At 34.9% G+C, this 13,090-nt stretch overlaps 1 protein-coding gene across 1 annotated transcript; it reads right to left on the bottom strand.

Moving 5' to 3' along the window:
- Window positions 1–4,253: 4,253 nt before the first annotated feature.
- Window positions 4,254–8,519, bottom strand: rpe (ribulose-5-phosphate-3-epimerase). The gene is made up of 6 exons (XM_022665652.2): window positions 8,318–8,519; window positions 6,619–6,698; window positions 6,177–6,316; window positions 5,474–5,608; window positions 5,287–5,373; window positions 4,254–4,922 (listed from the first exon to the last, which is right to left on the bottom strand). Exons 1-6 carry the CDS (start codon window positions 8,437–8,439, stop codon window positions 4,800–4,802), a joined length of 687 nt encoding a protein of 228 aa, XP_022521373.2. The 5' UTR covers window positions 8,440–8,519; the 3' UTR covers window positions 4,254–4,799.
- Between the last annotated feature and the right edge of the window lie 4,571 nt (window positions 8,520–13,090).

The following is a 13,090-nucleotide window of genomic DNA, read 5'->3' as shown; positions in this document are numbered from 1 at the left end:
AGGAAGCCATATAAAGATATTACCCTCGCTGTGTACAATAAACAGTGCAAATCATTTGACTCATCTCTCTCTCTACCTCTCTCTCTCTCTCTCATTCTTCAGTTCCCTTTGATGTAGCATTATCATGATTTCTAGCATTCTTATATTAAAAAGGAAAGACCAGCTGACAGGAACTGACAGAGCACTCAATGATGCAATGTTGGTATGTTGATAAGAAATTGGCACCTTCATTAATTCCACAAAAACGCTCTCCAGGAATGTTCCCAACCCATTTGCTTTATTGCAGTACAGTGACACATTTTTAGGCCATTTAAATGTATTGCTTTTATATAAGTGAAAGACGATTTTTAATAGATAGAGTGTATATTAGCTATAGGCTGAGGTTGGCCATGTTTATAAAAATAATCAGTAACAGATCATCCGGAATTAAAGGTTCTCTTAAATGTGTTAAATTTGTATTTGGATTTATTACAGCTCTGGAAAAAAATAAAAAATAATAAGAGAGCACTTCAGTTTCTGAATCAGTTTCTCTGATTTTGCTATTTATAGGTTTATGTTTGAGTAAAATGAACATTGTTGTTTTATTCTATAAACTACAGACAACATTTCTCCCAAATTCCTAATAAAAATATTCAATATTTGGAGAAAATGAGAAATGGCTGAAATAACAAAAAAAAGATGCAGAGCTTTCAGACCTCAAATAATGCAAAGAAAACAAGATCATATTCATAAAGTTTTAAGAGTTCAGAAATCAATATTTGGTGGAAAAACCCTGGTTTGATTTTAATCACAGTTTTTTTCATGCATCTTGGCATCATGTTCTCCTCCACCAGTCTTACACACTGCTGTTAGATCACTGCTTTTAGTCACTGCAAAGACCACCAAACCTTATGATGATGAAACTGGCTCTCATCAGGACCGTCCTAGGAAAGGAAGAGAAAAAGTTTCCTCTGTTGTACAGGATAAGTTTATCAGAGTTACCAACCTCAGAACCAGCAAGTTAATAGTGGACCATGAGGGATTAAACACAGTGTTTAAAAACCCCAATAAACACTGCTGCAGCTCTGTTCGGGCCCTGTATGTTGATTTGAAGATTTATTTCGTAGGTGTTTTCTTGGTAGATGAAAGAAAAGAAAGAAAAAAAGAAGATTATTCATAAACAGCTACACAAAACAATGAAATAAATCACAATTGTTTTAATCTGACAATTTGGACACACACAAAGCATTACTCATTAGGAAATTAGTATATGATTTTATGAATTTGAATATGCAACTTTAGACACTCAATGCACAGAAGAAGGTTTTACATCTTACATGTTTAACTGTTTTATTTTTTTATTATTCACGGCTCAGTTATAATCAGGATGCAAAATGCTTGATTCTGAGGGGTAGGTAGGTGTGTGTTGTATTAGCCCTGCCCCTGTCTGCATATAAACGGATGGCTAGAAGAAGCTCTGAGCTCAGAGAGAAAGAAATAACGAGAAAGGAAACCCCTCATCTTTCTGCAACTTTTGGAGAAAAAGCAACCTGATTCTGCAATCTTCACTTTCTCTTACAGATCTGGAAGAGTGCACCTTTAATACTCTAATAATTTAGATCATCTTTATCTCTGTATTTGTGCATCATTTCTTCATCTAGGCACAGGAGAACAAACACCAAAAAACATCAAGACGAGCATCTACTGACTACTGTAAGTATTATTTATTATAACAAATATTTGGTCATTTTTCAAACAATGTTTCAAATATTAAACTGGTGTTTATGGTTAACTAGTTAAAATTGATACTAAAAATGCATTTAATTATTATAGATAGTTGGGTTTTTAGATTTTCTGACAGGGATTAAGCCTTGTCGTAGACAGTTTTCATGTCAATGGAAGATCTCTATTCAAAATGCTCTGTAGTTCAAGATTTCAGTAAGTCAGAAAATAATGATTTTTCTTTTATTAACACCCACTGTAATGGATGTTTAAAAACTCCTATGCATGAAATCAACCCTGGAGTAATTTTCTCTTTTATTGGGGTCCTCTGTGATTTTATTTTATATTATATTGTCCGGAACGTGTTCGTGTTTTTCTCAGACGTCCCCTGAGAAAATTACAGGCTGAATTATCTACTGTTTTTCTCTGAATTCCGTGGTCCTCCGGTAATTTTAGTCCCGTCCGGACTCACATCTCTGTGTTTCGTCTCCTTGCGTTTAATAAAATAGCTATTTGTCCACTGCTGCGCACCGTAATTACACTTTGGGCACCACATTTTTCTACGGAAATCCACATTAAAAACACAACAGCGAGTGGAAATGGAGGAGCTACTGAACATGATGTATGTCATGTGACCGAGAAAAGCTAAAAACTCTCTGGTTCTCTTGTTTTTTTCAGTTTCAGTTCTGATGCAGGAGTTTTGTCACTGAGCATTAGTGAGAAATACTGTATCCATCCATGAATGGTTTGATGCTATTATGCACTATAGAGTGAGAAACATTCCTTCCTTTCCATCATTTGTGGAGCACGTGGAGTTTCTAAATTCTAAACATTTCAATAATTGTTTCTGTAAAAAATTTTTTGGACTTTGAATTTGTCCTGGACACTGTTTTCTTCTAAATTATGATTGAAACCACATCTTTATTTATTACTTCATTTTTATTTTTTATTTTCCCCATTCAGAATAACCCTGTCCCAACTTTATTTGGAATGAGTTACAGGCCAGAAATGAAGAAACGCAGGAATGTCTTTAAAGAATATTAACAAATAAAATGAAACAGATCAGAAAAAAAAAAAACGATAAAAGTATCTTGGGCTCAACTGTAACTGATCTAAGAATTAAAATCAGGATATCTTTCTGTTTTCCTGAACTGTAGGTTGTATTTACTCTGTGTCGGGAGCTCAGCTATGACAGTGAAGTCCTTTATCATGCTGCTCTCCTTCCTGCTGCTGTTCAGCCTGGTCCAGCCTAAACTACTCACCAACCTACAGCGTTCATCTGAGATACGAGGTACAGTATCAAAGCATAGTAATGGATTTTATTTTACATAACCATTATGAATATATAAATGTATTGTATTTATATGTATTGTGTGATGAATTAAAATTAATTGACCAAAAAGAAATTTTGGTAACACTTTACATTAAGTGTTGACTGACTAACATAAATTAATGCATTAGTTACCATGAATAAGACATGAGATAATACATTAACAAAGCTTAGATAACGTTAATTAAACACAGAACTACAGCATTAATTAATGTTATTTTCACATTATATATCATTATATATTATATATCATACACTTCATTAATAACGTTAACTTTTGTTAGAAAAACACGTAACAACTGCTCTTCTTGTCATTTGCTTATATGCTGCAGCTATGCATAAAGTCATTGTTAAATATATTTTTTATTAAATATTAGTTATAAATACATTTGGCTTATGCAGTGATAACCAGTTACTTTTTTTAACTGATGCCAGTTAACCAATATAATATTATATATTTAACATTTTTACTTCTATTGGAAATACAGTACATCTGTACATGGATTACACTTATTTTAATTTCACTTTACATCAGGTATATATTTAATTTACTGAACAGAACTGTCTGTATAAGTGTTTAGTAATGTTTAACAGATGTTAATAATGCTTTAAAAGGGCTTTATTGGTTAATGGTGGTTTATATTTATAATTTCTACATTTAAGTTGAATTCCAACAAACACTCACACATATATGTAAGATGAAATGAAGCATCATAAGCACCATCCAGACTAATATATTTGCTTAAATATAAATATTTAACGATAACCGTAAACATAACTGCAGTACACAAGCAAATGACAAGAAGATTAACTAATGCAGTTGTTACTTGTTTACTGAACATTAGGAAAGTATATGATAATAAAGTATATTATATAAAGTATATATATATATATATTTGTTCATCTTAACAAATGTTTAACTGAAACAGACATTTAAAAACAATTAATGCTGTAGTTCCATGTTTATTTAACATTATCTAAGCTTTGTTAATGTATTACCTCATGTCTTATTAATAGTAACTAATGCATTAATTCATGTTAGTTAATGTAAAGTGTTACTGAAACTTCTTACTTTTTCAGATCGTAAAATTGATGCGTTGTGGTATAAAGGCAGAGGAATTCGGCCAGTTGGACGATTTGGTCGATGGATTGTGAAAACCACGAGGGGGGTGTATTACGGACAACAAAGTATTTGCTCTTCATGTCGAGATCCAGACGCAACCAGAGACTGACGGCCTTTATTACATAAAAGTGATGATTTTACACTTTGTGCCCTTTAAAAACCTTAAATCAACTGCAGACCATGTTTTACACAGTGTGTATGTGTGTTTATGTATGATATATGTGATTTTGAAATAAAGTAATGGGTGTTGATATAAATGATTGATTCCCAAATCCATTTCCTAAACATATTCTCTAGAAAGCAACACAAAAAAAATTATAAACGTGCCAATGTTTTAAACATTAAATGGAATGAAACGTATAAGCTGATTAAGCTCAAGACTCAATTCGTATAAACTAAAGTCTTCTTTAATCACATACCTGAAAGTGTATTTAGGCACCTGAAAATGAGAATCAAGTCCCACAATGCTGTTTTCTCCAGAAGAGCAGAATGAATGGAGACGGCCACCATAATCTTCTGTCCACAGGGCATAACTGATATGATCTACAGTACATCTGTTCAAGGCTTCAATTATCTGTAACTTGTACATTTAAAAAAGGGAGGAGAAGAAGAAGAAGAGAGAGAGAGGAAAAATGGGAACAGCAGCTAACGGTCCAGAAATCGTTTTTGGATGGCTTCAAGAACTACGTCTTTGAGGAGAGCAATCACAGCACGAGGATCATCGCTGCTCACTACAGCACTGCCCGATACGATCATGTTAGCCCCTGCCTGAAAAACACATATCAGAGAAAAACGTTAGTACATGACAGTTAAATTGCATTTTGCACAATAAAATTAATTTAAAATACTCACAAAAGCAGACAACTACATAATATGCAGTTCTGTTAAAGATAAAAACCTGATAGAGGCTTATATAAAGTCTCTACCTAAATTATATTACAGTATATATTATATTTCAAGAAAAAAGTAAACTAGTGGTTTTAGTTGTGAGTTATACTCATGTACATACAGTAGGATGGTTGCAGGTCACAGTTAAGGTTATATCGTTAAAATTATAGAAATGCTTCTAGCATATAACTACAACTACAAATATGTATGTGATGTTTATGGTAAAACTATTGATCAGTTATACCTCGGCACATCTGTGAATAGTGTCCGGTCCAACTCCTCCATCTACTTCAATGTCTAACGAAGGGAACTGACTCCTTAACCAGCTGACCTGTGTGGAATTAAAAGTGTTTAGCACATTTAATATAACAAAAAAAAAAAACAAGGTTCATAACACAATCACAGGTTCACAGGTAAACATACTGAATTACCTTTGGCATCATGTCCGCCATAAACTTCTGACCCCCAAACCCCGGCTCCACCGTCATAACCAGAGCCATATCTATCTGTCCGGCCCACGGCGCCAACTCCTCTACTGTGGTGTTCGGCTTAATAGCCAGACCAACCTGCACACAACCGTTTAACACATTAAAAAAACAGACTTATTGTATTATAATATTTCAGGGCAGAAAGCAAGTGAGAGAGAAAGAAAAAAAAAAGAGAGAGAGAGAGAGAGAGAGAGAGAGAGAAAATGCATGAGTGTGCAAAAGACAGGGCGAGACAGCACACAAGAGAAGGAGAGACAGCGGAAGAGAGGGAGAGACAGCTACAGACAGAGAGAGACAGGGAGACACAGCTACAGACAGAGAGAGACAGCTACAGACAGAGAGAGACAGCCACAGACAGGGAGAGACAGCTACAGACAGAGAGAGACAGCTACAGACAGAGAGAGACAGGGAGAGACAGCTACAGACAGAGAGAGACAGGGAGAGACAGCTACAGACAGAGAGAGACAGGGAGAGACAGCTACAGACAGGGAGAGACAGCCATAGACAGGGAGAGACAGCCACAGACAGGGAGAGACAGCAACATACAGGGAGAGACAGCTACAGACAGAGAGAGACAGGGAGAGACAGCTACAGACAGGGAGAGACAGCTACAGACAGAGAGAGACAGCTACAGACAGGGAGAGACCTTCATCCCGCTCTCCCGGATTTCCTTGATTAGGTTTCCAGGATTGGTTGTGGCTTCTAAATGGAATGTGTACTGATTGGCTCCTGCTGCCGCCATGGGTTTTACCCACTGCTCCGGTCTGGAAACCATCATGTGCATGTCTGAAACACACATCACAGTTACAGAGTACAGAGATTAAAGTAGATTTATCATATACTGTTAAATTACATTCACCCTCACGGAGCACTGCATCAGCAACACTTACACACCTATTTACTAATGCAGTTATCTTATCAGCCAATCGCATGGCAGCTGTGCAATGCAAACAAGCAACAAAAAAATTACACGTTTCTGGGACATCATGCTAGAACCTCTGATTGTTGCTGTTCTTGTTTTTTCTATAGATGTAAAAATATGTAAAACATTCATGCTCATACATTTACTGTAATTATTATCAACTTACCAAAGAAAGGATCTGGACCCACAGCACTACGTAAACATTCCACCATGGGATGACCAAATGTGAGGTTTGGAACAAAATGTCTTGAAATAAACACAGAAAACCAGTTAAAGTATGTTTAAAGTGGTGAAATGCTTACAGCCATTTACTGTTATTAAAACAGCACTTTATATATAATTGCTTTCCAATAAAAAATACTGTGTTAACATTTCTTGATGAATGGAGCAATATACTTTTTCCAAACCTACTCAAACTTCCACTGAAAGTTAAGGTTTTAGTAGTTCAGAAATCAATTTTTGGTGGAATAACCCTGGTTGGTTTTTAATCACAGTTTTTTATTCATGCATCTTGGCATCATGTTCTCCTCCACCAGTCTTACACACTGCTTTTGGATAACTTTATGCTGCTTTACTCCTGGTGTAAAAATTCAAGCAGTTCAGTTTGGTGGTTTGATGGCTTGTGATCATCCATCTTCCTCTTGATTATATTCCAGAAGTTGTTTTTAATTTGGTAAAATAAAAGAAACTCATCATTTTTAAGTGCTCTCTTATTTTTTTTTTTTTTGCCAGAGCTGTATTTGAGTATGTAAACATCTGAGCAGAAAAATGAGATTATCTGGTCAGTACTGAGTAAAGACAACACGTGCGGTTCTACACGGGAGGCAAAGGTTAAAATTATTGATCCTTAACCCCAAACAGAGCTTCAAATAAACAGTTAAACAGAGTTAAACCCTCTGATTAACTCTATAAAAACTGCTGATTCTGGTAGTTTTTTTAACTGGCTCACTTTGGACCCTGCTGGGTTCATTGTAATGGACATTATGTATGTATTATTGCACTTAACACAGACTGAGACCTGTTGACCCTCAGAATGGACATTTATTAGCTAATCAAACTGCAGTAGGTTGGAACAATTATGTATATTTTTACTTTAAAGATTGTATGAGATTTAGGAATTTAGGAAACAGTTTAGGAATAATTTACTTAATAAAAAAAAATAAGTTACAGGGTTCATACAGTTTTTAACCAACTAATTTCCATGACTTATTCATACCTTCAAGGCAAGTTTTCATGACAATATGATTGTTCAAATATCAGTGCAGACATGGACAATAAAACCAAAAATCAACTTAAACTATGAACAAAATTGATTACAATAGGCTTAAAATTAAAAGTATAATAAAAAAAAAACATTCTTAAAGCAATGTTAACACACAATCTTCAATAATAGAATGTGTCAAATTTTAAGAGCTTCATCGTGCAGGGCTAAATTACTGAACAAACTCAGATCTGATGTATTTGGTAGCTTAAAACTTTTTTTTCCCAAAACTTTTTGGGTGTTTTGTTTTTTCCAAAATTTATCCAGGCCTGAAAAAAAAATAGCCATTTTGTAATTCCATGACTTTTCCAGGTTTTTTTTATTACCGTATGAAACCTGAAGTTATAGAAAAAGTTAAATATATAGAATAAAGATAATATTAAATAAATAATTTCTCTGCAATAAAAATATAAAAGTTGAATAATACATAATATTATTTTTTCTCACTGGAGCAGAATTTAAGTATTTAAAGGGTTAAGTAAAGTAAGGTTAAGTTAGTTAGTTAGTTAGGTTAAGTTAACTGAGACAGACTGAAGAACTGAAGTATCAGCAGCAGCTTCAGGTTGAGGTTGAGGTTCAGGTGAGCGGGAGCTCCAGAACTCACCCGTCCATCACATCCAGGTGCAGGTAATCAGCTCCACACTCCATCATCCTCCTGCACTCCGCCCCGAGCTGAGACAGATCACTGCTGAGGATCGAGGGCCCGATTTTAGCGGAGTAAGCCATGTTTACTCTCCACCAACAACAACACCAGCAGCAACAGCAACAACGTGATACTTCTCCTTCTTCTTCTTCTTCTTCTTCTTCTACGGATTTATTCAGTTTAACTAACCGGAGCTTCAGCTCCCCCTTCTGGTCAATCCATGAACTTCTGTAGTCAGCAACAGTTTATACAGACCTGTATACTAATTATATTCACTTATTAACAATTTTTTGACAATTTAAAAATAAAAACATGTCATAAATGCATCGATATTTTGAAGCTTTTCAATTGTATGTTTTTTTTTATTTCTTCTATGTTTGTTTGTTTGTGTTTTTTTATTTTTTATGTATTTATGGTGTTGCTTGTGTATGCTGTAAATTTTATCTATTATTGTGTCTATTTCGTGCTGTTGGATTGTTTTGTATACAAATATATACTATGTAATGCTGCAGACCGGAGACCTAAATGGGCGGAGACACGGGACATTAAATTCTTGCTCTTAGCCGTCAATCACATTTTGCATTGACCAATTGCAGAGTAGAATAACCCTTCCATTCATAAAAAGAGCTTTTAAAACAACAAAACAACAGTTTGAGAGAATGAGACAATTAAAAAAAATAAATTACAAGTAATTTTACCTTAATAACATGATCGTCACAAAATCATTATAATGTGCATTATTTTTTTTTTTATTTAGTTAAAAAAAAACTAAATTCATTTTGTTTTATTTGTGCACTAGGAAGCACTTCTAAAATTGTCTGGTTAACAAATTGTTGAGGTGAATGGAAATTCTACAGTTTATCTTCTCTTATGTCTTAACTTTCCTGCTTAACATTTATTTACATTCTCTGTTTTTATTTGTTTTATTTAATTTGACTTTAACTGAGTTAATTCTCAGCTTTGATAGAACACAGTGAGGCTAACAGGAGTGCTGCTCCTAATATTTCTGTGCACAAAAACAACGAAAAACAGTTTAATGACCCAGTGATGCTGTGTAACACACACTCCACTAGAGGACGCTCTTTGTTCAGTAATGGGTGTTGGGTTTTATTTTACGTAAACCTCTCCAGAGTAAGAGAAATAAACGACAGTAGATTAATCCAGGAGTTTAACCAACACAAAAGTCCAAAATAAATAAAAGTAATTAAAACATTTTTTTTGTTAATTGCAAAATGAACCCAAGATATTTTATAATATTTAGTTTTGGCCAACTTCATTTCTTGTAGTCTGTATCTCAGATAATTTGAATATTATATGAGACCAATTGGTACTTTTGGCAGTGTGGGCAGTGTGCCAAGTCCTGCTGGAAAATGAAATCCGCATTTTTTTTATCGGCTGTAAGCCATAATCATCAACAATAAAATAAGTAAATGCTTAAAACAGATTACTCTGTGTGTAATACTTTTACAGGGGTTGGACAATGAAACTGAAACACCTGGTTTTAGAGCACAATAATTGATTGTGGTGACGGACAGTTCTGGTAGAAACAGGAGAGTTGAGGTGCACATTGAATTCTGCGTGATTTGATCAGCCGTGGTTTTATGTTTTTTGGAAACAATCCGGGTTAGCACCCGAACATCCCTTTCAGACAGCTTCCTCTTACAGCGTCCACAGTTAATCCTGTTGGATGTGGTTGGTTCTTCTTGGTGGTGTGCTGACATTACCCTGGATACCGTGGCTCTTGATGCATCACAAAGACTTGCTGTCTTGGTCACAGATGCACCAGCAAGACGTGCACCAACAATTTGTCCTCTTTTGAACTCTGGTATGTCTCCCATAATGTTGTGTGCATTGTAATATTTAGAGCAGAACTGTGCTCTTACCCTGCTAATTGAACCTTCACACTCTGCTCTTACTGGTGCAATGTGCAATTAATGAAGATTGGCCACCAGGCTGCTTCAATTTAGCCATGAAACCTAAAATCCTGCACTAAAATGATGACAGGTGTTTCAGTTTCATTGTCCAACCCCTGTATATTTAGTATATGAGTTTCACATTTTCAGCTGAATTACTTGAGATAAAAAGAGAAAAAAACATGAAAAAATGTTCATCAATCCTGTTTTTACTTTAAACTGAACTAACTAAGCTACTCCTGATCCAGTTCTGCAGGTAACCACTCTGTAGGTAACCAGTGTACCACTTCACCCCTCTGCTCAGGGCTGAGTGTGTGTGTCGGTGTGTATCCTTGTGTCTGATTGCTTTTGTGAGTGACAGAAAGCTTCTGAACAGCAGCATCTGAGTTTCTGGACGCAGCAGCTGGACCCTGACCTGTGCTTTGCTGTTTACGCAGGTGAACCTAAAGCCATTGTGCCCCCCAAATCCCCAGCGCACAGTTCAGCACAGACCCCCCGGCTCGGGCTGGAGGCCAGGGACTCTTCAAGGCCCACAGGCCGCGCTGTGTGCCGGGCCTCAGCTGCGAGTCCAGATAGGAGCTGCTTCTGTTGTTTCCTCAACAGTTGGATTTGTTCACAATGCTCGTCACCTTGAAGACTCACCTTTCCGGCTCCATTCTTCTTTCTCTCGCCCAGAAAATTCAGTCTGTTGTGGGGAAAAAAGGGTTTTAGAAACTGTTTAACAGCCAAGGACGCTGGGAGAGATTAGAAGTGTGTGTGTGAGTGTCTTGGACATAAGAAATAATAAGTGCTATAAAACTTTAAAATAAGGGTTTAAAACTCAATAAGTTGCACATAAAGCTGTGAACTGAGTTGATGAGGTTCCTGTTGTACATTTATAAACATTTCTGTAATAGTAGTTTTCATTTTTAGCCATTTGGGTTCATTTGCAATTTAATTTGATTAGTTTACTTTAGTAAAAAAGGAAGTATACGTAAGAGCATTAAAAGTCTAATAAATTAAGTACAGTTTAAAACAGTTTATTAGATTTTCTTTGATTTTACCAAATTAAAAACATCTGGAATATAATCAAGAGGAAGATGGATGATCACAAACCATCAAACCACCAAACTGAACTGCTTGAATTTTTGCACCAGGAGTAAAGCAGCATAAAGTTATCCAAAAGCAGTGTGTAAGACTGGTGGAGGAAGAGAACATGATGCCAAGATGCATGAAAAAAAAACTGTGATTAAAAACCAGGATTATTCCACCAAATATTGATTTCTGAACTCTTAAAACTTTATGAATATGAACTCGTTTTCAGCCATTTCCTTTTTTGCTGCAAACAAATGCTTTAAATTATAATATTTGTATTTGTGTTTTTTTCCCAGTAGCATTAAGGTGTACACAATATGTGCTGCATCAATAAGCAAAGTAGTACATTTACAATATACTTCAAGTGTATTAAACATTATATTAAAAAAGACACGTTTTTTGAGAAGTAATATGAAAAAAGCAGCACTCAAAAACACAATCTAATGTTGTATATGTTGTATTTAAATATAGCTTACTTTTGTCGTAAGTTGTTCCAAAATAGTACATTTAGTGTGTATTTTAGTACGTATTAATTTTAATGTTGAAAGTATGCACTTATTCATGTTAAATATACTTTTAACTTAAACTTTTTTTTTTTACAAGGGTAGTAAAAAAGTTTTTAATGTTCAGTTCGACACAAATCAGCTCACACAAATATACTTAAAGTGTATTAAACCATGACAAAAATAAGATATGATTAGTATACTCAGTATAAATTAAGTGCAAAATCATATCATTTTATTTACAAACAGGTAGTAATTAATTACAAATTAAGTACAGACCAATTTCAACATAATTTAGGTATACTTTTTTCACAAGACATACTCAACGGTGCAAGGTTGGGTGTGTACATTAGAAGCATTTAAAAGTGATTAAAAGGGAATTTAACAATCTTAAATTGTGTAGCATAGTTTTTTTTTTGCATCTACAAATGTTTGCTTTTTTTTGCATAATGACTGTATTTAACTGTATTTAACTGTATTTAACTGTATTTTCTTAAATAGTCTTCAGATGAGCTGGTAATCTGTATCTGGAGTTTGGAGAAGTTTTGCTTCTCATCACTAGAGGGCAGAATGCTCTTAAGGCATGAATATACAGCATAAGGCTTTTTTTAATACAGCCACGAATATGAGCCACGTTCAGATTATTGTGTATTTTTTTTTTTCAATGATTATTATTATTATAATATAAACACATACACAAACAAACACAAACAAACAGAATCTTATTGTTACTGATTTAAAGTTAATAAACAGTTTTTTGTACAGTTTAAACTGTAATTTTCACATGATGGCAACTCTATTTAATATTATTATTTTTTTTTAATTTTTCTTGGTAAATAGGATTATTCTATTTAACACATATATTCACATATATTCGCATATATTTTGTAGTGTCAGTTTGCAGTTGCAGTTTGTGCTATCGAGGGTCATCTGAAGCTAGAATGAGAAATAAGGTATAATGAGAAATATAATAAAATGTTTTTTTTTTTTTTGGAGAATGATGCTTCTTTAACAAAGGGTTAAATCTGAATAAAATGAATAAATACAGTAGCTGCAACCTCAGATTGACTTCTGCAGTAAATGCGCTGATATACATGTGTGCATAACGCAGATAAGCCCACAATAAGAGCTATTCAGAGCGGCCCGCTGTTCAGCGCCGCGGTCCGAGCGCCCGAGCTCCAGAGCTCTGCACTGCAAAGGTGCGACTGTTTATTAGCCGTGAGTTTTCACAATGGAGCCCGAGA

Source organism: Astyanax mexicanus, chromosome 11 (assembly GCF_023375975.1).
Source record: "Astyanax mexicanus isolate ESR-SI-001 chromosome 11, AstMex3_surface, whole genome shotgun sequence".
NCBI classification, from domain to species: Eukaryota; Metazoa; Chordata; class Actinopteri; order Characiformes; family Acestrorhamphidae; genus Astyanax; species Astyanax mexicanus.
The sequence above is the reverse complement of the archived record's forward strand: the minus strand, read 5'-3'. Positions and strand labels throughout refer to the sequence as shown.